Source organism: Oncorhynchus nerka, linkage group LG27 (assembly GCF_034236695.1).
Source record: "Oncorhynchus nerka isolate Pitt River linkage group LG27, Oner_Uvic_2.0, whole genome shotgun sequence".
NCBI classification, from domain to species: Eukaryota; Metazoa; Chordata; class Actinopteri; order Salmoniformes; family Salmonidae; genus Oncorhynchus; species Oncorhynchus nerka.
Window position 1 is genome coordinate 55,109,162 of NC_088422.1, and position 26,785 is coordinate 55,135,946.

Consider the following 26,785-nt stretch of genomic DNA (forward strand, 5'->3'; position numbering starts at 1 on the left):
ACTTGGACCCTTTCCTATTTTGCAGAACTTACTCGGAAACATGCGTGCTATGTTCCCATTGTCAACTTCTGTCTGCAATTGCATTAATAAAGGTTTTTGATTGATATACTTAAAGATATTGTCTTGATGCTGATTTCACCAATAAGCAAATGATTGACAAGGAACAAGGAACCTACCCCAACAATACCACGCGGTGTTCAGCGGGCCTTATCCTTCACTCAGTTTGTTTAGACTAGATACCTCTAGGGTATCTATAGGGGTGAAAGGAAATTGTTCTTTGTCTCTCGTCTTCGGTCAAGTTTCCTAGGCTAACAGTGGGCTAACAGTGCATAAACAACTGCAGACTGAATGTTCCTGTGTAGTCTTTTTCTTCTTCGAGAGAGTTTCAGAGTTGCTAACCATTTCGTACCTTTTATCTCACGCTGTCGGTCACGCTGGTTTTTAGTTTAAAACCATTTCCCATCTGTGTAGCCACCGCTTCACGCTGTCTGGTCTAGTAGAGTCTAACCATTTCAACGTGTGGATGTTTTCTGGTCTAATATGTAAATTTTTCAGCAAGTTCTTTTAAGCACTCGCCTTGGAGGTCGGTTCCATCCTGTTGGCACAATGTCTGTGCTCACGTGGGCGTGGTTACTGACTTGGCAAAAGTATTTTGATGTTACGGTATTATCTAATTTAGAAGGATGAAATCACATTTCATCTTCTCACAAACAGTTTCATATTTAATTATATAAGTTCCACAACATTTAGATGTACACTACTGTTCAAAAGTTCGGGATCACCTAGAAATGTCCTTGTTTTTGAAAGAAAAACATGTTTTTTGTGCATTGAAAAAAACATCAAATTGATCAGAAATACAGTGTTGCAAAGAAAGAAGGCAGAGTTGCAAAGAGAAAGCCATATCTCAGACTGGCCAGGAAAAAAAACATTAAGATGGGCAAAAGAGAACAGACACTGGACAGAGGAACACTGCCTAGAAGGCCAGCATCCCAGAATCGCCTCTTCACTGTTGACTTGAGACTGGTGTTTCGAGGGTACTAATTTAATGAAGCTGCCAGTTCAGGACTTGTTAGGCGTTTGTTTCTCAAACTAGACACTCTAATGTACTTTTCCTCTTGCTCAGTTGTGCACTGGGGCCTCCCACTCGTTCTATTCTGGTTAGGCCAGTTTGAGCTGTTCTGTGAAGGGAGTAGTACACAGCGTTGTACGAGATTTTCTTGGCACGTTCTCGCATGGAATAGTCTTCATTTCTCAGAACAAGAATAGACTGATGAAAAGTCTTTGTTTCTGGTCTTTTTGAGCCTGTAATCGAACCCACAAATGCTGATGCTCCAGATACAGAACTAGTCTAAAGAAGGACAGTTTTAGTGCTTCTTTAATCAGAACAACAGTTTTCAGCTGTGTTAACATAATTGCAAAATGGTTTTCTAATGATCAATTAGTCTTTTAAAATGATAAACTTGGATTAGCTAACATAACGTGCCATTGGAACACAGGAGTGATGGTTGTTGATAATGGGCCTCTGTACGTCTATGTAGATATTCTATAACAAATCAGCCATTTCCAGCTACAATAGTCATTTACAACATGAACAATGTTTCCAATGCATTTCTGATCAATTTTATGTTATGTTAATGGACGAAAAATGGCTTTTCTTTAAAAACCAAGGACATTTCTAAGTGACCCCAAACTTTTGAACGGTAGTGTAAATCTGATAACTGGGGCATATACATTTGTGGAGTTACCATTATTTGGTTATACCATCCTTAATGATATCATAAACAACGACTTATTTTACGTGATTATTGTCTCGAGCCCCACGAACCATTTACCACATTATTTACGTTAGAAATGTCCAACCTTTTTATGTTACAGTATTGCAAAGTATCTCTTTGTGGTAACAAAGGGATTTTTAACTTCCATTTCTGCAGTGGGAGAGAGAGATGTTAAGTCATAAAACTCTGGTGGAAGAGAGAGAGGGGAGGGGGGGCCTGATCTGGAGCCTATGATCCTCACCCAAGAGGGACAGTAGGGTAGGCGCTTGTTGGTGGAACGTCATTCCTAAAGTTTGCTAACCTTGCCAATGAAAAAATTATTAAAATAGTTTGCAATATCACTGGGTTTTTGTGATGTATTAGCCATCTGACTCAATGAATGGTGGAGCTGAGTTGGCCTTTTTGTCCAACATTATTTTTAAGGTGCTCCAAAGCGTTTTTACTATAATTCTTTATATAATTTATCTTTGTTTCATAGTATAGTTTTGTTTTATTCTGTTTAGTCACATGATTTCTCAATTTGCAGTATGTTTGCCAATCGGTTGTGCAGCCAGACCTGTTTGCCATTTATTTTGCCTCATCCCGCTCAACCATACAATTTTTCAATTCCTCATCAATCCATGAGGATTTAACAGTTTGTGTAGTCTTTTTCTAATGGGTGCATGCTTATTAGTAACTGGAAGAAGCAATTTCATAAATGTGTCAAGTGCAGTGTCTGGTTGCTTCTCATTACACACCACATACAAACAAATATTCTTTACATCATCAACTTAGGAATCATTGCAAAACTTCTTGTATGACCTCTCATACACTATATTAGAACTAGCCTTTGGAACTTTCATTTTTCTAGATATGGCTACTGCATTGTGATCACTACATCCAATTGGTTTTGGATACTGCTTTAAAACAGATTTATGCAGGATTAGTAAAGATGTACATGTACATGACTTCATTCCTGTGCTGTTTTCAAATACCCTGATATGTTGACTGCTAACCTGAACCAGGATGCAGGCTCTGGTTACCGTTTTAAGCTTTTTCTTGAGTGGCAACACATACATTATCAAGCATTTCACACATATTATCCAGATATTGACTGTTAGCACTTGGGCAGATGAACCTGTAGCCAACAGTATCTCACATGAGATCCTCTCTAAGCTTTACAGGAATATGGTTCTGAATATAGACTGCAACAATCAATCAAATGTATTTATAAAGCCCTTCTTACATCAGCTGATGTCACAAAGTGCTGTACAGAAACTCAGCCTAATACCCCAAACAGCAAGCAATGCAGGTGTAGAAGTATGGTGGATAGGAAAAACTCCCTAGAAAAGCCAAAACGCAGGAATAAACCTGGAGAGGAACCAGGCTCTGAGGGGTGGCCAATCCTCTTGTAACGGGTTTCTTCTTCCTCCTCTGAGGAGGAGTAGTAGGAAGGATCGGAGGACCAAAATGCAGCGTGGTATGTATCCATAATGTGATTTAATGGAAAATGAATACAAAATACAAAAGAACAAGAGAATCATAATGAAAACCGAAACAGACCCGAATGGTGCAAACACTGAAACAGAAAAATAATCACCCACAACTCAAAGGTGAAAGCAGGCTACCTAAGTATGGTTCTCAATCAGGGACAACGATTGACAGCTGCCTCTGATTGAGAACCATACCAGGCCAAACACAGAAATCCCAAATTATAGAAAAAGGAACATAGACTGCCCACCCCAACTCACGCCCTGACCATACTAAAACAAAGACAAAACAAAAGGAATTAAGGTCAGAACGTGACAGTACCTCCCCCCCAAAGGTGCGGACTCTGGCCGCAACACCTGAACCTATAGGGGAGGATCTGGGTGGGCGTCTGTCTGTGGTGGCGGCTCTGGTGAGGGACGTGGACCCCACTCCACCATAGTCTTTGTCCTCCTCTTAACCCGCCTCCGTGGCCTCTTTAAAGCGGCGACCCTCGCTGCCAACCTCGGACTGGGGACCCTAGCCACGGGTCCCGAATGGACGGGAGACTCCGGCAGCACCGGACGGACGGGAGACTCCGGCATCTCCAGAGGGAAGGGCGATTCCGGCAGCACCGGAGTGACGTGCGATTCCGGCAGCTCCGGAGTGAAGGGCGATTCCGGCAGCACCGGATTAACGGACAGCTCTGGCAGCTCCTGACTGACCGGCGGCTCTGGCAGCTCAGGACAGACGGGCGACTCTGGCAGCTCAGGACAGACGGGCGACTCTGGCAGCTCAGGACAGATGGGAGACTCTGTAGGGAGGAGACGGAGAGACAGCCTGGTGCGTGGGGCTGCCACTTGGCTTGGTGTGTGTAGGAGGCACCGGATGGACCAGACCGTGGAGGCGCACTGGAGGTCTCGAGTACCAAGCCTGCCCAACCCTACCTGACTGGACGCTCCCCGTAGCCAGGCTAGTGCAGCGAGGTGGAATCGACCGCACTGGGCTGTGCTGGCGAACCGGGGGCCGGTGCCATGAATCAAAATGAAAACCGAAACAGTCCCGAATGGTGCAAACACTGAAACGGAAAAATAATCACCCACAACTCAAAGGTAAAACCAGGCTACCTAAGTATGGTTCTCAATCAGGGACAACGATTGACAGCTGCCTCTGATTGAGAACCATACCAGGCCAAACACAGAAATCCCAAATTATAGAAAAAGGAACATAGACTGCCCACCCTAACTCACGCCCTGACCATACTAAAACAAAGACTAAACAAAGGAACTAAGTTCAGAACGTGACACCTCTTCTGGCTGTGCCAGGCGGAGATTATAACAAAACATGGCCAAGATATTCAAATGTTCATAGATGATCAGCAGGGTCCAATAATAATAATCCCAGTGGTTGTAGAGGGTGCAACAGGTCAGAACAAAATCAAATCAAATCACATTTTATTTGTCACATGTGCTGAATACAACATGTGTAGACCTGGCAATGAAATGCTTACTTAAAAGCCCCAACCAACAATGCAGTTTTAAAAAATAACAAAAAAAAATAAGATTAAGAAATTAAATAACAAATAATTAAAGAGCAGCAGTAAAATAACAGTAGCGAGGCTATGTACAGGAGGTAACTTTACAGAGTCAAAGTGTGGGGGCACCGGTTAGTCGAGGTAATTTAGGTAATATGTGAGGGGGGCAATGCAAATAGTCTGGGTAGCCATTTGATTAGATGTTCAGGAATCTAATGGCTTGGGGGTAGACACTGTTTAGAAGCCTCTTGGACCTAGACTTGGCACTTCATTACTGCTTGAAATGCGGTAGCAGAGAGAACAGTCTATAACTAGGGTGGCTGGAGTCTGACAATTTATAGGGCCTTCCTGACACCGCCTGGTATAGAGGTCCTGGATGGCATGAAGCTTGGCCCAAGTGATGTACTGGGCTGCACGCTCTACCCTCTGTAGTACCTTGTGGTCGGAGGCCAAGCAGTTGCCATACTTGGCAATGACGCAACCAGTCAGGATACTCTCCATGGTGCAGCTGTAGAACATTTTGAGGATCTGATGACCCATGCCATATATGCTCTGTCTCCTGAGGGGGAATAGGTTTTGTCCTACCCTCTTCACGACTGTATTGGCGTGCTTGGACCATGTTTGTTGGTGATGTGGACACCAAAGAACTTGAAGCTCTCAACCTGCTCCACTACAACCCCGTCAATGAGAATGGGGGCATGCTAGGTCGTCCTTTTCCTGTAGTCCACAATCATTTAATTGGCTTGATCACGTTGAGGGAGAGGTTTAGCTCAGTGGGGATGTTGCCTGTAATCCATGGGATCTGGTTGGGGTATGTACGTACAGTCATCGATGCACTTATTAATGAAGCCAGTGACTGATGTGGTGTACACCTCAATGCTATCGGAAGAATCCTGGAACTTATTCCAGTCTGTGCTAGCAAAACAGCTACAAAAAATATAGATGAAAACTCTCTAGGTAGATAGTGTGGTCTACAGCTTATCATGAGATACTCTTCCTCAAGCAAGCAAAACCTTGAGACTTCCTTCAATATTGTGCACCAGCTGTTGATTACAAATATACATAGACTGTCACCCGTTGTCTTACCAGAGGCTGCTGTTCTGTACTGCCGAGTTTACATAAACAGTGGATGTCGAAAGTTTACATACACCTTAGCCAAATACATTTAAACTCAGTTTAAATGGGAAGACCCATTTGCAACCAACTTCCTGACTCATGTCTTGAGATGTTGCTTCAATATATCTACATAATTGTCCTTCCTCATGAAGCCATCTATTTTGTGAAGTGCACCAGTCCCTCCTGCAGCAAAGCACCCACACAACATGATGCTGCCACCCCCATGCTTCATGGTTGGGATGGTGTTCTTCGGCTTGCAAGCCTCCCCCTTTTTCTTCCAAACATAACGATGGTCATTATGGCCAAACAGTTCTATTTTTGTTTCATCAGACCAGAGGACATTTCTCCAAAAAGTACGATCTTTGTCCCATGTGCAGTTGCAAACCGTAGTCTGGCTTTTATATGGCGGTTTTGGGGCAGTGGCTTCTTCCTTACTGATCGGACTTTGAGGTTATGTCGATATAGGACTCGTTTTACTGTGGATATAGATACTTTTGTACCTGTTTCCTCCAGAATCTTCCCACGGTCCATTGCTGTTGCTCTGGGATTGATTTGCACTTTTCGCACCTAAGTACGTTCATCTCCAGGAGACAGAATGAGTCTCCTTCCTGAGAGGTATGACGCCTGCGTGGACCCATGGTGTTTATGCTTGCGTACTATTGTTTGTACAGATGAACGTGGTAACTTCAGGCGTTTGGAAATTGCTCCCAAAGATGAACAAGACTTGTGGAGGTCTACAATTTATTTTCTGAGGTCTTGGCTGTTTTCTTTTGATTTTCCCATGATGTCAAGCAAAGAGACACTGAGTTTGAAGGTAGGCCTTGAAATACATCCTCAGGTACACTTCCAATTGACTCAAATTATGTAAATTAGCCTATCAGAAGCTCCTAAAGCCATGACATAATTTTCTGGAATTTTCCAAGCTATTTAGAGTCACAGTCAACTTAGTTTTTGTAAACTTCTGACCCACTGTAATTGTGATACAGTGAATTATAAGTGAAATAATCTGTCTGTAAACAATTGTGGAAAAATGTCTTAACCAACTTTCCAAAACTATATTTTGTTAACAAGACATTTGTGGAGTGGGTTAAAAACAAGTTTTAATGACTCCAACCTAAGTGTATGTAAACTTACGACTTCAAATGTATTTGGCTAAGGTGTATGTTGACTTCCGACTTCAACTGTATACAATAGCCGGTGTCAGAGCATGGCCCAAAAGATTAAGGACTCCAGTCCACCAAGTCATAGACTGTTCCCTCTGCTACCGCACGGCAAGCGGTACCGGAGTCGAGGACCAAAAGGCTCCTTAACAGCTTCAACCCCCAAGCCATATGATTGCTGAACAATTAATCAAATGGCCATCCTGATTATTCACAATGACACTTTATTTTTACACTGCTGCTACTCGCTGTTTATAATCTACCCATAGTCACTTTACAAATTCCCTCGACTATCCTGTACCCCCACACATTGACTCGCTACCGGTACCCCCTGTGTATAGCCTTGTTATTGTTATGTAGTTTTGTTGTGTTACTTTAATTTGCTTTAATTCACTTTAGTATTTTGGTAAATATTTTCTTAACTCCATTTCTTGAACTGCATTGTTGGTTAAGGGCTTGTAAATATGCATTTCACTGTATTCGGCGCATGTGGCAAATAACATGTGATTTGATTTTGATTTGAAATTTTATTTTTCAACTTGTTTTCTTTCAGGGACTAAACAGGGCAATTGATGCTTTGGCAGGACAAATCCCTCTTTCCCGATTGGTGTGGAGGTAAGAATTTGTATCATTATCTGTTCATTTATTTGTTGAAATTCAGCTAGCTGTTTTTTGCTCCATTTAGGCTTGCTTGCTAGCTAGCCAAGAAATATGTTGTGCAGGGTGCTGAGATCTAAGCAGGGCATGAGACTGCAGACCTGCAGATGGGGCTAACAAGCTAACTTTTGGCCTAGCATCGCAGGGGGCTCTAAGCCTGGCAGGCTAGGATGCTGCGTACCCAATAAGGAGGGGGTCTGCGGTCCATGCAGGGCAGGATATATTAGACCTACTTGAGGGTCATGACATACTTGGCTTACTTGGAAGGCAGGGAACTCAAAACATGACCCTACTTGAAATGAAGGGAACTCTGACCCTACAAGGAAGGAAGGGAACTCTGACCTTACCGGGAAGGAGTGGAACTCTGACCCTACCCGGGAAGGAAGGGAACTGTAACCCTACCTGGAAGGATGGGAACTCTAAACCTACCATGGAGGCAGAATAAACTGGACCTACATGAGGGGCAGGACACTCAAAGTCTCGACACTTTACACCTGCCAGGTAGGGCCAAAACTATATTCATAGGATCCCCTATGAAATGGACCAAATGAATGGCATATTATTGGCATTGGGCCAACCATATACACAATCGCAAATACCATTCAATTGGGCGGCAGTTGGTCAAAACCATATAGCAAATGGAACATGTCAGATGCTCTGTGTTATAAACCAAAAATCCAAAAGGGGGCGAGCGCACTCCACTGTAGGATTTCATATGTGAAATGGTCTGAAAGTCAGGTCTCAAGTGTGAAATCTTCAAAATGTTTCAAAATGTTAAAACCTCGTAAAACGTGTCTTCATCGACCTGGTTAAGGCTTTCTACTCTGTCAATCACCGCATTCTTATCGACAGACTCAATAGCCTTGGCTTCTCAAATGACTGCCTCGCCTGGTTCACCAACTACTTCTCAGATGGAGTTCAGTGTGTCAAATTGGAGGGCCTGTTGTCCGGACCTCTGGCAGTCTCTATGGGGGTGCCACAGGGTTCAATTCTTGGGACGATTCTTTTCGCTGTATATATCAATGATGTCGCACTTGCTGCTGGTGATTCTCTGATCCACCTCTAAGCAGACGACACCATCCTGTATACATCTGGCCCTTCTTTGGACACTGTGCTAACAAACCTCCAAGCGAGCTTTAATGCCATACACCACTCCTTCCATGGCCTCCAACTTCTTTTAAATGCTAGTTTTTTAAAGTATATTTTTAATCTGTTATTTTACCAGGTAAATTGCCTGAGAACACGTTCTCATTTACAGCAACGACCTGGGGAATAGTTACAGGGGAGAGGAGGGGGATGAATGAGCCAATTGTAAACTGGGGATTATTAGGTGACCATGATGGTACGAGGGCCAGATTGGGAATTTAGCCAGGACGCCGGGGTTAACACCCCTACTCTTACGATAAGTTAAACTAAGTGCTCTTTTGCTCTTCAACCGATTGCTGCCCGCACCCTCCCGTCTGACTAGCATCACTGCTCTGGACAGTTCTGACATAGTATATGTGGACAACTACAAGTACCTAGGTGTCTGGTTAGCCTTTTAAGGTATAGGGGGCAGCATTTTCACTTTTGGATAAATAGCGTGCCCAATTTCAACTTCCTGCTACTCATGCCAGGAATATAAGATATGCATATTATTAGTAGGTGTGGATAGAAAACACTCTGAAGTTTCTAAAATTGTCTGAATCATGTCTGTGAGTATTACAGAACTTATGTAGCAGGCAAAACCCTGAGGACTAACCGTTCAGAATGATTATTATTTTTTTGCCTCTGACTGCTCCCTCAGTTGTCTTTGCCAAGGGATATTTGATAGGAACCATTTTTTAGTTCCTACCACTTCCACTGGAAGTCACCAGTCTTTGGAATCCTGGAACAACGTTACACTATTGAGAGTTGCGCAAGACGTAAAAAGTTGCATGGTTTCTTTACTTGCTGTATTGAATACAGATTGACCCGTCTACAATTTGATAGATTATTAACGTTTTAAAATATCTAAAGTTGTATTACAAAAGTAGTTTGAAATATTTTGGCAAAGTTTATAGGCAACTTTTTAAATGTTTTGTCGTGATGTTGTGTTTTTGTAAGCTGTTTTTTTCTGGATCAAACGCATCAAATAAATGGACATTTTGGATATATATGGACGGAATTAATCGAAAAAAAGGACCAATTGTGATGTTTATGGGATTACCTCATCAAAGGTAATGCATGTTTTATATTTTATTTCAGCGTTTTGTGTAGCGCCTGCAGGTTTGAAATATGCTACCCTCTTTATTGACATTGTGCTATCATCAGATAATAGCTTCTTAATGCTTACGCCGAAAGGCTTTTTAAAATCTGACATGTTGGCTGGATTCACAACGAGTGTAGCTTTAATTGAGTATCTTACATGTGTGATTTAACCTCTTGCGACGAGCAAACCCGTATCCGGGAGCGTAATCATAGCCTCAAATGCATTAGCATAACGCAGCGGACATAAATACCCCTAGAAACTTTTCCTATTCATGAAAATCGCAAATGAAATGAAATAAATATATTCAAACACAAGCTTAGCCTTTTGTTAACAACACTGTCATCTCAGATTTTCAAAATATCCGTTACAGCCAACGCTAGACAAGCATTTGTGTAAGTTTATCATGGCATAATGCTATGCTAGGTCTGCTGGCAGCAGGCAACATTTTCACGAAAATAAGAAAAGCAACCAAATTAAATCATTTACCTTTGAAGAACTTCAGATGCTTTCACTCAGGAGACTCCCAGTTAGATAGCAAATGTTCCTTTTTTCCAAAAATATTATTTTTGTAGGCGAAATAGCTCCCGTTTCTTCATCATGCTTGGCTGAGAAAGCGACAAATGTTGCAACTATAACGCCAAACTTTTTTCTAAATTTGCTCCATAATATCGACAGAAACATGGCAAACGTTGTTTAAGATCCATCCTCAAGGTGTTTTTAACATATATATTCGATAATATATCCGCCGAGTCAATTGGTTTCTCATAAGAAGCGATTGGAAAAATGGCTACCTCAGTATTTTACGCGAGATTTTCTGCGGGAGACACCATGTGAGCACATGCTATATATGGTCCCTTACAGCCATTCAAAAAGACGTCACAATGCTGTAGACACCTTGGGTAATACGTGGAAAACGTAAGCTCATTCGTAGCTCATTCACAGCCATATAAGGAGTTGGCATGAGAAGGTTTAAAAAAATGCGGCACTTCCTGGTTGGATTTTTATCTGGGTTTCGCCTGTAACATCAGTTCTGTGGCACTCACAGACAATATCTTTGCAGTTTTGGAAACGTCAGAGTGTTTTCTTTCCAAAGCTGTCAATTATATGCATAGTCTAGCATATTTTCGTGACAAAATATCTTGTTTAATACGGGAACGTTTTTCATCCCAAAAATTTAATAGCACCCCCTAATGCATAACTGAAATTTTGATTTTATCATTATTTGAATTTGCCGCGCTGCATTTTCCCTTTTTTTTTTTCAAGTGGGACGCAAGTGTCCCCTGTACCATAAGAAGTTAAACTGTAAACTCTCCTTCCAGACTCATATTAAGCATTTCCAATCCAAAATTAAATCTAAAATCGGCTTCCTATTTCGCAACAAAGCCTCCTTCACTCATGCTGCCAAACATACCCTCGTAAAATTGACTATCCTACCGATCCTTGACTTTGGCGATGTCATTTACAAAATAGCCTCCAACACTCTAGTCAGCAAATTGGATGTAGTCTATCACAGTGCCATCCATTTTGTCACCAAAGCCCCATATACTACCCACCACTGCGACCTGTATGCTCTTGTTGTCTGGCCCTCACTACACATTCGTCGCCAAACCCACTGGCTCCATCTATAAGTATATGCTAAGTAAAGCCCCGCCTTATCTCAGCTCTCATGGTCACCATAGCAACACCCACTGGTATGACGCGCTCCAGCAGGTATATTTCACTGGTCATTCCCAAAGCCAACAATTACTTTGGCCGCCTTTCCTTCCAGTTCTCTGCTGCCAGTGACTGGAACTAATTGCAAATATCACTGAAGCTGGAGTCTTATATCTGTCAGAGCAGCTTACCAATCACTGTAACTGTACACAGCCAATCTATAAAAAGCACACCCAACTACCTCATCCCCATATTGTTACTTATCCTCTTGGTCTTTTGCACCCCAGTATCTCTACTTGCACACTCATCATCTATCCCTCCAGTGTTAATGTTACATTTATTTTTTTGCCTCTATGGCCTATTTACTGCCTTTACCTCTCTACTCTTCTACATCTGCACACACTGTACATGGATTTTTCTATTGTGTTATTTGACTGTGCGTTTGTTTATAAGTAACTCTGTGTTGTTGTTTTTGTCACATTTCTTTGCTTTATCTTGGCCAGGTCACAGTTGTAAATGAAAACTTGTTCTCAACTGGCCTACCTGGTTAAATAAAGGTGAAATAAAAAATAAAAAAGTGGCCTGAATCAACCAACTGAATCAAAGAAGGTATTTTTGTCATGTTTGATCATAGGAAGTCATAGGAAGTCAGAATTTCTCGTTGGTTTTGATTCAACCTGTCAATTTCATAATGGGAAGTCCTAATGGATATGTATTGGCATTGGACACTGTCAACTTGCAGAAGAGCATGGTCACACTGACAATATAGCAAATGTGTAATGGACACTGTCCAAAAGGAATATATTGGCAATGGACACTGTCCAACTGCAGTATAACATGTTAAGACTGGCAATGTATTATTAATGTCGGACAATGTCCATTAGCAATACATTTCAATGGGCATTTACCATCGCGAATGGGACATGTTCCAATATATTGCTGAAATTGACTTGCTCATTGAACTCGGTACTGCCGAGCAGTGATAGTGGTTCCTCTCCTTTGCTCGTTGGTGTTGATTTCAGCCTGTCCATTAGGTGATGGTAAATCCCTAGTTAAATGTATTGTAAATGTACACTGTCCATTAGCAATACTTTACAATTGGCATTTACCATCACGATTTGGACATGCTCTAATATATTGCTGAAATTCCCAATTGACTTGCTCATTGTTCTCGGGATGGCCGAGCAGTGATAGTGGTTCCTCTCCATCGCTCGTTGGTGTTGATTTCAGCCTGTCCATTTGGTGATGTTAAATCACTGTTTAAACTTATTGGAAATAGACACTGCCGCTAGGACCCAGGTTGTCACAGGAAGCTGAGAGTAAACAAATATTCTCCCTGGGACACCCTTATACAGAATCGTGAGTTTCAAGTTTTTACATTAAGAACTGGCTGATTAACAGATGGTTGAATGCAGTGTGTTTCACTAACTGTAGAGTGAAATAAAATACAAATTAGGGTCAATTTAACCACTTCCGGTTACTCCAGGAATCTTAAAATCAACACAGGTCATCCTTATAGTGGCCTGATGGATTGTTATTGAAGACGATTGATATGGCAATCATAATCCACATAGGCATCAGGTTGAAGTTATGGCAGCAGGCAATGTTTTCCTATGGAGAGAGATGTCAATGTCTACTGTTAGAAGAAATACTCACTGTTTTCACTGTTAAGGGTTAGTTCAACATGGTCAAGGGTAGGCCTGCACAGACCGGGAAGACCTTAGGAACGTTCCTGGGATTGAATTGTGTTTCTAGCCTCAACGGTTTTGCCGCTGTCACCCAAAACCACCTCAAATTTAGGTCAGGATTCATTTTGGGCCTACTTTTTTGCACCCTTGCTGCGGTGCTAAAAGAGTTGCAGGCCATTGCTTCAAATCCTATTGCTTCTAACTTCAATATGCTCTTTAAATAAATACCTACACCACTTTTAACATCACATTGCTCAACACTAGTGAGACTACAGTAGGCCTACAGTATATCGAAAAATATGACATGACTCTCCACCAATAATTACATATAGAGGCCGGCACGGGTATGGAACCTGCATCTGTTTGCACTGCGGGAGCTCCCATCCACTCCGGAGCCCCCATCCACAAAGTCACAAAGTATCAAAATACAGTGAGGTGTTGGTAAAGGTATATTGTCCTGCTAATAGCCCATAATGTCCCGGTCAGGATAACCAAAACATGTATTTATTTAAGACTATCAGAAAGAATGTTGGTACTTTATTTAGATCCAAAGCCATGAATGAATGAGTCACTCAGCTTTATGTAGGTGCCAGCTATATGACTGTGCCATCAACTTGATAATATATAATAATGCTGTTTGTGGTATTATTTGTTTTGTCTTTTCTGGTGGATTAAACTGAAATTGCAAACAATTACGTGATACAGCCAACCTAACTTAGAAATACATTTGACGATAGAATTCTCCCCATACCCTCCTTCTAGGCAAGTCTATTTTCCAGCTACCTGCTAATAGACATAATTGCACAGTACAACGTGACCGTGTGTGTTTGAAAGAGTATTTAGTGAAAATTATATCCTGGTGATTTTATGTGGGGTTCAAATGAGAGGGAACTTTTCAGGGTGACACAGAGGCTTTTAACTTGTGTTGACAGAGGTACTGGGAAACCATCTATGGTGATGCTGAGGTTGTACTGTTTGGAGAGGTTGGATTTGGAGCCGATGAGCATGACCTCTTCTGTTAAGTTTTAGGAGGTTCATTCTCATCCAGCTCTGGATGTCTTGAAGGCAGCTGATGAGGGAGGTGTGAGGGAGGGGAGTGGTGGGTTTGTTGGGAGGTGTCATCTTGGTGTCATCTGCATTGCAATGGAAGTGAACTTTGATGTTGCATCTTTCCCAGGGGTAGGTCACGCACCCTGATCTGTGATTTTTCAGTTGCACAAACTGTTGATGGTCAGTGAGGTAGGAGGAAAACCAGGAGAGTGCAACACCCATGACACCAACTAGACATTTCATTAGGAGTGGGTAGGAGATGGTATGAAAGGCTGCATTCAGGCCGAGGAGGATGAGGATGGATAGCAGCCCTGAGCCAGCTGCATGGAGGGAGTTGTTACTGATTTTGACCAGGGCTGTTTCAGTGTTATGTTTGGAGCGGAAACCAGACTGGAATGGTTTGTGAAGGTTATGTGATTGAGTGGCCACAACCCACTCCCGTATTTTGGAGAGGAAGGGAAGGTTTAAGATGGACAGAAGTTGTTCATGTTCATTTTCATCTGAACTGCTTGAGGGAAGGTTCTGCAGGGAAGTTGTCAGGGGGCTGAAGTAGGAAGTTCAATGTGGAGAAGTGGACTTTTGGGTTGTTTTTACCAGAGTTGATGATGTCGGAGTAATAGGATGTTCTTGCAGCTGAGATGGCATTCTTATATTTTAACAGGTGATCTGTGTATGTTTGAGAGTGAACTACTCGACCAGTCTACTTGTACAAATGCTCAGGACGCCGTGCACTGGCTTTTAACAGGCGTAGCTCCGGGGTGGTCCAGGGAGCAGTGTGAGTGAAGAAGACTGAGTGAGTTTTGAGGGGAGCGAATGGCACTGGAAGAGATGGATGCCAATTTACGGGCTCCAAAGCAATTTTGCTATTGTGTGTGTTTTTTCGCGTTATTTGTAACTTATTTTGTACAAAATATTTCTGCCACCTCCTCTTATGACCGAAAAGAGCTTCTGGATATTCAGACAGCGATTACTCACCTCGAACAGGACAAAGATTTTTGCTTAACGAATAGTATGCAAAGGATTTACTTCAGACACCGGACAAGGCCCAAATCTCTGTCATTCGCATGAAGAAGAGACGGAGATATCGGGGACATGGGTCGGGGTGACTTGTAAGGAACCGACGGCGATTGGGAAATCCGCCTCTACCATCAGTCCTAATAGCCAATCATTACATAATAAACTGGATGAGCTCTGATCAAGACTATCCTACCAACGGGACATTAAAAATGGTAACATATTATGTCGTGGCTGAACGACAACATGGATAACATACAGCTGGCCGGGTTTTCCGTGCATCAGCAAGATAGAACACTTGCCTCGGGTAAGACAAGGGGTCTGTGTCTATTTGTAAATAACAGCTGGTGCACAAAATCTAATATTAAGGAAGTCTCAAGGTTTTCCTCGCCTGAGGTAGAGTATCTCATGATAAGCTTTAGACCACACTATTAACAAAGAAAGTTTTCATCTATATTTGTCGTAGCTGTCTATTTACCACCACAAACTGATGCGGGCACTAAGACCGCATTCAACAAGCTGTGTAAATCCATAAGCAAACAGGAAAATGCTCATCAAGAGTCAATGCTCCTAATGGCCAGGGACTGTAATGCAAGGAAACTTAAATCCATTTGACTTCATTTATAACAGCATGGTACATGTGCAACCTGAGGGAAAACACTCTATACCACCTTTACTCCACACACAGAGACGCGTACAAAGCTCTCCGTGCCCTCCATTTGGCAAATTTGACCATAACTCTATCCTCCTGATTCCTGCTTACAAGCCTAAACTAAAGCAGGAAGTACCAGTGACACGCTCAATGACGCAGATGCTAAGCTACATGAGTGTTTTGCTAGCAAAGACTGGAATAAGTTCTGGGATTGTTCTGATGGCATTGAGCAGTACACCACATCAGTCACTGGCTTCATCAATGACATCGTCCCCACAATGACCGTACGCACAACCCCTAACCAGAACCCATGGATTACAGGCTATATCCGCACTGAGCTAAAGTGTAAAGCTGCCGCATTTCAAGGAGCGGAACTCAAACCGGACGCTTATAAGAAATCGCGCTATGCCCTCCAATGAACCATCAAACAGATAAAGTGTCAATACAGGAATAAGATTCAATACAGGACTAAGCCTACACCGGCTCCGATGCTTGTCGGATGTGGCAAGGCTTGCAACTATTACGGACTACAAAGGGAAGGACAGCCTGGAGCTGCCCAGTGATACGAGCCTACCAGACTAACTTCAATGATCGCTTCGAGGCAAGCAGCACTGAAGCATGCAAGAGAGCACAAGATGTTCCGGACGACTGTGTGATCACGCTCTTTGTAGCTGATGTGAGTAAGACCTTTAAACAGGTCTACATTCACAAGGCCGCATGGCCAGACCGATTACCAGGACATGTAATCCGAGCATGCACTGACCAATTGGCAAGTGTCTTCACTGACATTTTCAACCTGTCCCTGACAGAGTCTTTAATACCAACATGTTTCAAGCAGACCACCATAGTCACTGTGCCCAAGAACACCAAGGTAACCTGCCTAAATGACTAAAGACCCATAGAACCCGCGCCTATAGCCATGAAGTGCTTTGAAAGGCTGGTCATGGCTCACATCAACACCATTATCCCAGAAAGCCTAGACCCACTTCAATTTCCATTCCACCCCTACAGATCCACAGATGGCGCAATATCTATTGCACTCCACACTGCCCTTTCCCACCTGGACAAAAGGAACACCTACATGAGAATGCTGTTCATTGACTGCAGCTCAGTGTTCAACCCCATAGTGCCCTCAATGCTAAGAGCCCTAGGACTAAACACCTCCCTCTGCAACTGGATCCTGGACTTCCTGACGTGCCGCACCCAGGTGGTAAGGGTAGGTAACAACACATCTGCCACAATGATCCTCTACACGGAGGCCCCTCAGGGGTGCGTGCTAAGTCCCCTTCTGTACTACCTGTTCACCCATGACTGCATGGCCAAGCACGACTCCAAAAACATCATTCATTTTGCCAACAACCCAACAGTGGTAGTCCTGATCACCAACAACGACGAGACCTAGCAGTGTGGTGCCAGGATAACAACCTCTCCCTCAAATTGATCAAGACACAGGAGGTGATCGTGGACTACAGGAAAAGGAGGATTGAGCATGCCCCATTCTCATCGACGGGCCTGAAGGGGAGCAGGTTGAGAGGTTCAAGTTCCTTGGTGTCCACATAGCTAACAAACTATTATGGTTCAAACCCATGAAGACAGTCGTGAAGAGGGCACAGCAATGCCTATTCCCCCTCAGGGGCCTGAAAATATTTGACATGGGTCCTCAGATCCTCAAAAGTTTGACAGCTGCTCGATCGAGAGCATCCAGACTAGTTGCATCACTGCCTGGAATGGCAACTGCTCCGGCTACGACCGCATAGCATAACAGAGGGTAGTGCGTACGGCCCAGTACATCACTGGAGCCAAGCTTCCTGCCATCCAGGACCTCTATACCAGGCGGTGTCGGAGGAAGGCCCTATAAATTGCCAAAGACCCCAGACACCCTTGTCATGGACTGTTTTCTCTGCTACCGGAAAGGCAAGCAGTACTGAAGCGTCAAGTCTACATCCAAAAGGCGTCTTAACAGCTTCTACCCCCAAGCCATAAGACTCCTGAACAGCTAATCAAATCAATCAATCAAATGTATTTATAAAGCCCTTATTACATCATCCGATGTCACAAAGTGCTATACAGAAACCCAGCCTAAAAACTCAAACAGCAAGCACTGCAGATATAGAAACACGGTGGCTAGGAATAACTCCCTAGAAAGGCCGGAACCTAGGAAGAAACCTAGAGAGGAACCAGACTTTGAGAGGTGGCCAGTACTCTTTTGGCTGTGCCGGGTTGAGATTATAAAAGTACATGGCCAAGATGTTCAAATGTTCATAGATGACCAGCAGGGTCAAATAATAATATTAATTACAGTGGTTGTAGCGGGTGCAACAGGTCAGCACCTCAGGAGTAAATGTCAGTTGGCTTTTCATAGCCGATCATTCAGATCAGTGTTTGAGACAGCAGGTGCATGACAAGGTAGCACGTCCGGTGAACAGGTCAGGGTTCCATAGCTGCAAGCATAAATGTTGAAACTGGAGCAGCAGCATGACCAGGTCGACTGGGGACAGCAAGCAGTCATCAGGTCAGGTAGTCCTGAGGTATGGTCCCAGGGATCAGATCCTCCGGGAGGTAAGGGAAGACCCCCCTGAAATGGACAAAAATGAATGGCAACTTATTGCCATTGGGCGATACACAATCGCAAATACCAATCAAATGGATGGCAGTTCATCCAAACCATATTGCAAGTGGAACATGACAAATGCCATTTGTCAAACCCCAAAATTCCCAAAGATGACGTGTTCGCTCCACTGTAGTTTCATATGGTAAATGGTCACTAAATCAAGACTCAAGGAAAAATCTAAAAAATGTTTCAAAAATTCATCACCCTCTAAAAAGCAAAGGTGCTTTCTGGACCGTTTTTCAATCAAATATATTTTTTTTGTCAATTATACATGTATAATAACCGTATGAACCTACATTTGTCTTATTTTATTGAGTTTGTCCATAAGGCCTATGTTTAGTCCATTTACCAAATATGATCATAAGTGGTCGGCTTCCGAACCCAAAAGTCAGTGAACCATGTCCAAATGGCATAACAAATGTCCAAATGGCGTTTATACATGCATGAGTGGGGTGTGCTCCCTACCCGGCCATGGACCCCTTGCACCCCCCTAAAGGTATTAAGAGCCATTTAAAAAATTTGCTCCTGGTAACCCGTTCCGATCACCAGGTGCACGTATGTCCATTTGCAATGTCTTACAATGGGCATTTACCCTCACAAATTTGACATTCTCTAATATACTGCAGAAATGCCCAATTGACTGGCCCGTTGAACTCGGGATGGCCGGGCAGTGATAGTGGTTCCTTTCCATCGCTCGTTGGTGTTGATTTCAGCATGTCAATTTGGTGATGGTTTATCATTTAAGTTTCATAGCTCTAGGTCTGATGGTTCTTTGATAGTTCAAACGCAGGTAACTATTGCAGGCTCTGTAGGTCTGTAAGCCCAACAATGTGTTACTCCATCCTGGCTATGTGCGTGTGTAAGTTTTTCTTGGACATCTGATGGGAGAAATGACTGATTTACAGTTCATGAGGGTTGCCTAATCACACAAAGATGTGACCTTTCGTCTTCAAAGTCTTTTCCGTTTAGGAGAAATGGCCGTGTCACTTTTGTGATGTTTTGTCCATTTGCAATAAGCAGCCAGTCACCATCTGGTGGAATTTTCTGGAACAGCGGAAAAATGACCAAAAATGTAAAATGTAATAAAGCGGAAACCAAGTGTCCAAGAGGCTTTATTTGATGATTTCCCGTAAGATCTGACCCTGGGGCATGACCTGAGGCTGTTGGACTATTTTTAAAACATTTGCGGATGTCTAGTAAGAGGCCGTAGATTTGCAATATGGAGATCCTCATCAATCATACGGGAAATGCCATCGGCGTCCCTTATGTAGGGGAGTTAGAGGGAGAGAGAGAGAATTAGAGGGAGCATACTTAAATTCACACAGGACACCGGATAAGACAGGAGTAATACTCCAGACATAACAGATTGACCCTAGCCCCCCAATGCATAAATACTGAAGGATGAGACAGGAGGGGTCGGGAGACACAATCAGGTAGGATATAACCCCACCCACTTTGCCAAAGCACAGCCCTCACACCACTAGTGGGATATCAACCTCTTGAATCTAGGGGGCACTATTTTCATTTTTGGAAAAATAACGTCCCCAAAGTAAACGGCTATTTTGTCAGGAGAAGATGCTAGAATATGCATATAATTGACGGCTTAGGATAGAAAACACTCTAAAGTTTCCAAAACTGTAAAAATATTGTCTGTGAGTATAACAGAACTGATATTGCAGGCGAACGCCTGAGAAAAATCCAATCAGGAAGGGACTCTTATTTAGAAAGCTCTGCGTTCCTCGGCGTCCCTATTGAGCAGTGAATGAGATATCAACCAGATTCCTTTTTTTATGGCTTCCCTAATGTGTCTAGTGTCACAATACATAGTTTCAGGCTTTTATTTTGAAGAATGAGCCTGAAGGTCAACATTCTGTCAGTGGTCAGCTGAAGTCTCTCAGAGTGTTTTGTGCGTAAAGTACAAATGCGGCCATTGTTTCTCTCTATCCTACTAAGAAGCCACCAGTCCCGGTTGATATATTATCGAATAGATATTTGAAAAACACCTTGAGGATTGATTATAAACAACATTTGCCATGTTTCTGTCGATATTATGGAGCTAATTTGGAATATTTTTTGGAGTTGTAGTGACTGCAATTTCCGGTCGATTTCTCAGCCAAACGTGAAGAGCAAACGGAGCTATTTCGCCTACAAAAATAATATTTTTGGAAAAAGGAGCAAGTCTATGTAATGCTTTGTAGGTTATCAGTAAATCGTTGAAATCAGCCCTAGCCTTTACAGGAAGCCAGTGTAGAGAGGCTAGCACTGGAGTAATATGATCAAATTATTTTGTTCTAGTCAATATTCTAGCAGCTGTGTTTAGCACTAACTGAAGTTTATTTAGTGCTTTATCCGGGTAGCCGGAAAGTACAGTAGAACATTGCAGTAGTCTAATCTAGAAGTGACAAAAACATGGATGAACTTTTCTGCATCATTTTTGGACAGAAAGTTTCAGATTTTTGCAATGTTTTGATGGTGGAAAAAAGCTGTTTGACATGTTTGTCAAAAGAGAGATCAGGGCCCAGAGTAACACCAGGTCGTTCACTCTTTTATTTGAGACAACTGTACAACCATCAAGATTAATTGTCAGATTCAACAGAAGATCTCTTTGTTTCTTGGGACACAGGACTAGGATCTCTGTTTTGTCCGAGTTTAAAAGTTAAACATTTGCTGCCATCCACTTCCTTATGTCTGAAACACAGGTTTCCCGGGAGGGAAATGTTGGAGCTTCACCATGTTTCATCAGAATGTACAGCTGTGCTTCATCTGCATAGCATTAAAAGTTAACTTTATGTTTCAGAATGACATCACCAAGAGGTAGAATATATAGAGAAAACTATAGTGGTCCTAAAACGGAGCCTTGAGTAACACTGAAACTTACAATTGATTTGTCAGAGGACAAACCATCCACAGAGACACTATCCTTCCGACAGATAAGATCTAAACCAGGCCAGAACTTGTCTGTGTAGACCAATTTGGGTTTCCAATCTCTCCAAAAGAATGTCATGATCGATGGTGTCAAAAGCAGCACTAAGGTCTAGAAGCACGAGGACAGATGCAGAGCCTTGGTCTGACGCCATTAAAAGGTAATTTACTACCTTCACGAGTACAATCTCAGTCCTATGATGGGGTCTAAAACCAGACTGAAGCGTTTCATATACATTCTTTATCTTCAGGAAGGCAGTTAGCTTTTTCAAAACTGTTTGAGAGGAATTTAAGATTCGAAATAGGCCGATAGTTTTTTATATTTTCTGGGTCAAGATTTGGCATTTTCAAAAGAGGCTTCATTACTGCCACTTTTAGTGAGTTTGGTACACATCCGGTGGATAGGGAGCCATTTATTATGTTCAACATAGGAGGGCCAAGCACAGGAAGCAGCACTTTCAGTAGTTTAGTTAGAATTGGGTCCAGTATGCAGCTTGAAGGTTAGAGGCCATTACTATTTTCATGAATGTGTCAAGAGATATAGTATTAACCTCTTGCTTCTACTCGAGCTCTGGAAATGCAAATGCGATACGCTAAATGCTAATAGTATTAGTTAAAACTCAAAAGTTCATTAAAATACACATGCAGGGTATCGAATTAAAGCTACACTCGTTGTGAATCCAGGCAACAAGTCAGATTTTTAAAATGCTTTTCGGCGAAAGCATGAGAAGCTATTATCTGATAGCATGTAACACCCCAAAAGACCCGTAGGGGACGTAAACAAAATAATTAGCATTTCGGCGTTACACAAACCGCACAATAAAATAGAAAACATTCATTACCTTTCACCATCTTCTTTGTTGGCACTCCTAGATGTCCCATAAACACTATTTGGGTCTTTATTTCGATTAAATCGGTCCATATAAAGCCTAGATATCGTTATATGTAGACTGTGTGATAAACGAAAAAAACATCGTTTCAAAACGTAACGTAATTTTTTTAAATTCAAAAAGTAGACGATAAACTTTCACAAAACACTTCGAAATACGTTTGTAATGCAACTTTAGGTATTAGTAAACGTTAATAAGCGATAAAATTCATCAGGAGGCGATGTAAAGATCATTAGCTGTCCGTCTGGAAAAATGTCCGGCTAGAAACTCAACGAAAATATCCGGTCCTAGACCTGAGGAGATACGGTGCCCTGCATGTGTTTGACCAAGAAAAAACTCGAAGGGAAATGACAAGACTCTAGACACCGTATGGAAGCTGTAGGTACTGCAACCTCAGTCAATTAATTGTGGTTCACCTTTATCAATGGGTTCAAGTAGCGCATGGATATATTTTCCCATTTTCAGTGATCAGTTTTTCCTGTGCTTTTCGATGTAAATGCCGTTCTGGTAAAGCCACAGCAGTGATTTAACCAGTTTTATAAACGTCAGTGTTTTCTATCCACACAGACTAAGCAAATGCATATACTATATTCCTGGCATGAGTAGCAGGGCGCTGAAATGTTGCGCGATTTTTAACAGAATGTTCAAAAAATTAGAGGGTAGGAGGAAGAGGTTAAAGAACTTGAGTGTTTTCCTTGATCCTTGGTCCTGGCAGTGTTGTGCAGACTCAGGAAAACTGAGCTTTGGAGAAATACGCAGATTTAAAGAGGAGTCCATAATTTGCTTTCTAAAGATCTTTTCGTCAAAGATGTTCATCAATTTATCACTGCTGAAGTGAAAGCCATCCTCTCTTGGGGAATGATTTTTAATTAGCTTTACGACAGTATCAAAAATATATTTTGGATTGTTCTTATTATCCTCAATTAAGTTGGAAAAATAGGATGATCGAGCAACAGTGAGTGCTCTTCGATATTGTACGGTACTGTCTTCCCAAGATATTCGGAAGACTTCCAGTTTGGTGGGGCGCCATTTCCGTTCCAATTTTTTCTGGAAGCTTGCTTCAGGGCTTGGATATACCAGAGAGCTAGTTTCTTATTACAAATGTTTTTTGTTTTTATGTGTCCGACTGCATCTTGGGTATTACGCAAGGTTAGGTTGTTAACCGATTTTTGTACTCTGACGTCCTTGGGTAGGTGGAGGGTGTCCGGAAGGGCATCTAGGAATCTTTGGGTTGGTCTGGATTTTATAGCACGGCTTTTGATGATCCTTGTTTGGGGTTTTGTTGCGATTACAAATGTAATCAATTGGTGGTCCGATGGTCAAGGATGATGAGGGAAAACATTAAGATCTACAATATGTATTAGGTCCAGAGTATGACTGTAGCAGTGGTTAGGTTCACAGACAACCCACTGATTCGATGATGGCTCCGAAAGCCTTTTGAAGTGGGTCTGTAGACTTTTCCATGTGAATATTAAAGTCACCAAAAATTTGAATATTATCTGCCATTACTACAAGGTAGGAATTCAGGGAACTCAGTGAGGAACGCTGTATACGACCCAGGGAGGCCTGTAAACGGCAGCTACGAGGAGATTACCTTTATAACAAGTGATTGAGTAGGCTGCATAGATTCCATGATTAGAGGCTCAAAAGACTAAAACACAGTCATTTTGTTTTTTGTAAATTTAAATTTGCCATCGTAAATGTTAACAACACCTCCGCCTTTGAGGGATACGCGGGGGATATGTTCACTAGTGTAACCAGGAGGAGAGGCCTCATTTAACACAGTAAATTCATCAGACTTAAGCCATGTTTCAGTCAGGCCAATCACATCAAGATTATGTTCATTGACGATATCTGCCTTGGAAGTCTGGGATCTAACATTAAGTAGCCCTATTTTAAGATGTGAGATATCACAATCTCTTTCAATAATGACAGGAATGGAGGAGGTCTTTATTCCAGTGAGATTGCAAAGGCTAAAAATACCATGGTTAGATTCGCCCAACTTTGATTGAGGCACAGACATGGTTTCAATGGGGATAGCTGAGCTGACTACACTGCCTGTGCTAGTGGCAGACTCCTCTAAGCTGGCAGGCTGCTGCATGGCCTGCACCCTATCTCATTGTGGAGCTAGAGGAGTTCGAGCCCTGTCTATGTTCATAGTTAAGATGAGAGCACCCTTCCAGCTAGGATAGAGTCCGTCACTCCTCAGCAGGCCAGACTTGGTCCTGTTTGTGGGTGAGTCCCCATTTTTCTACAAATTATTTTGCGAGGGGCAGAAAACAGTTTTCAACCAGCGATTGAGATGTGAGACTCTGCTGTAGAGCTAATCAGTCCCCCTAACTGGGAGGGGGCCAGAGACAATTACTCGATGCCGATATCTTTCTAGCTGATTTACACACTGAAGCCATGTTGTGCTTGTTGACCTCTGACTGTTTCATCTTAACATCGTTGGCTACCCGGACTATTTGCATTGAACCCCCCCCCCCCCCCCTATTTTTACGCTGCTGCTACTCTCTGTTTATTATCTATGCATAGTCACTTTACCTATACCTACATGTACATAATACTTTAATTACATTGACTAACCTGTGCCCACGCACGTTGACTCTGTACCGGTACCCCCTGTATATAGTCTCGCTACTGTTATTTTTATTTATTTTTTATTTATTACTTTAGTTTTTTTGTAAAAACTTTCTTAACACTTATTTTTCTTAAGACTACATTGTTGGTTAAGGGCTTGTTAGTAAGCATTTCACTGTTGTATTCAGCGTGTGCAACACATAAAATGTCATTTGATTTAATATCCAGGGCAGAGCAAAGGCAGTCATTGATTTGAGTGATGAGGTCAGAAGGGGACTGGGAATCAGGACTGGGGTATGTATTAATAAGGCTCATGAGATCAATGGGTTTTCTGTTTTAAAAATGTCTAATGGAAATGGTGAGTTGGACATTTTGCTTGGAAAAGGGGGCTTTGTGATCAGAGATGGGGAGCTCAACATCAGTTATATCGCAAGGAGCAATATATACCAGCGGAGCAGACTAAATCGAAATGTGACCTGTAACATTTTGAAAGATATCAAGACCATAGAGTGATAACATAAAGTCAGCAGCAAAAGTACATTTTGCAATAGCGTCAACGTGGATATTAAAATCATCTAACAGTACATTGGGAGACATGGCACAGACATCGTTAATTTAATATTTTTTATTTTACCAGGCAAGCCAGTTAAGAACAAATTCTTATTTACAAGTACGGCCTACACCGGCCAAACCCGGACGACGCTGGGCCAATTGTCCGCCGCCCTATAGAACATCAAATCAATGCCGTTTGTAATAGAGCCTGGAATCAAACCAGGGTGTCTGTAGTGCCGTCTCTAGCACTGAGATGCAGTGCCTTAGACCGCTGCGCCTCTCGGGAGCCCATTAATGAGGACAGTTCAGATAAAAACAGCTCAGGTGGCTTAAATAGTCTATAAATGGTTACAATTATCAGCTGCTTTTGGACCCTACTGCAAATCCACACTAATCAAACTCCTGTTTCTTTCAGCCCTTTCCTGAGTTGGAGATTGGAGTTAAAATAGTGTTTGTACTGGTTTGTCTTGAAAGTGGGGAATCCTCCTTTCTGACTGTGCCCACCCTTCACACAATGAGCAAAACATCCCTGAAAGTTATATGCTGAACCACCATATTTTTTAGATCAGCGAATCCAAAACTCGATTCTGGGGACGCCAAAGGGGTGCAGTTTTTTTTTACTTCAATACACAGCTAATTCGAACAATCAAAGCTTGATTATGAGCTGATTATCTGAATCAGCTGTGTAGTCGTGCTAGGGTATAACCCCAAAAAGTCCACCCCTTGTGGTCCCCAGGACCGAGTTTGGGAAACATTGGTAGACTCAGCAGTCAGATCAAACAAGGGCCTGAAATAAACAGGAGCTTGACTAGTGGGGAGTTGCAGTACGGTCCAAAAGCAGCTGGCCAGTGGTAGAACAGGCCAAGTGAGTTCATGGTTCTACAGTGCATTAGGAAAGTATTCAGACCTCTTGACTTTTTCCAAATGTTGTTATTAAGTTACAGCCTATTCCAAAATTGATCAAATCATTTTTTCCCCTCATCAATCTACATACAATACCCTATAATGACAAAGCAAAAACAAGTTTAGAGAAATTCTTGCTCAAGGACACATCAACAGATTTCTCCCTTTGTCAGCTCAGAAGTTGAACTAGCAACCTTGCAGCTACTGGCCCAACGTGCTAACCGCTAGGCTATGTGCCACCCAAGGAGCTTCAACTTTCAAGGAACACGACCATTTTTAATAGATACCACTGTATTCTTATGGTCCTCATTCAAACCAATGTTATTTTATGCATATTTAGAATTATTAAAAA

At 42.3% G+C, this 26,785-nt stretch overlaps 1 protein-coding gene across 1 annotated transcript in view; it reads left to right on the plus strand.

Moving 5' to 3' along the window:
• Positions 1-18,428: 18,428 nt before the first annotated feature.
• The window catches only part of mapk8ip1b (mitogen-activated protein kinase 8 interacting protein 1b), a 95,865-nt gene continuing 87,508 nt past the window's right edge, over positions 18,429-26,785 (plus strand). The window contains exon 1 of the mRNA XM_065011152.1: positions 18,429-18,487. Within this exon, the coding sequence (XP_064867224.1) occupies positions 18,429-18,487 (59 nt within the window). The remainder of the gene's footprint in view (positions 18,488-26,785) is intronic.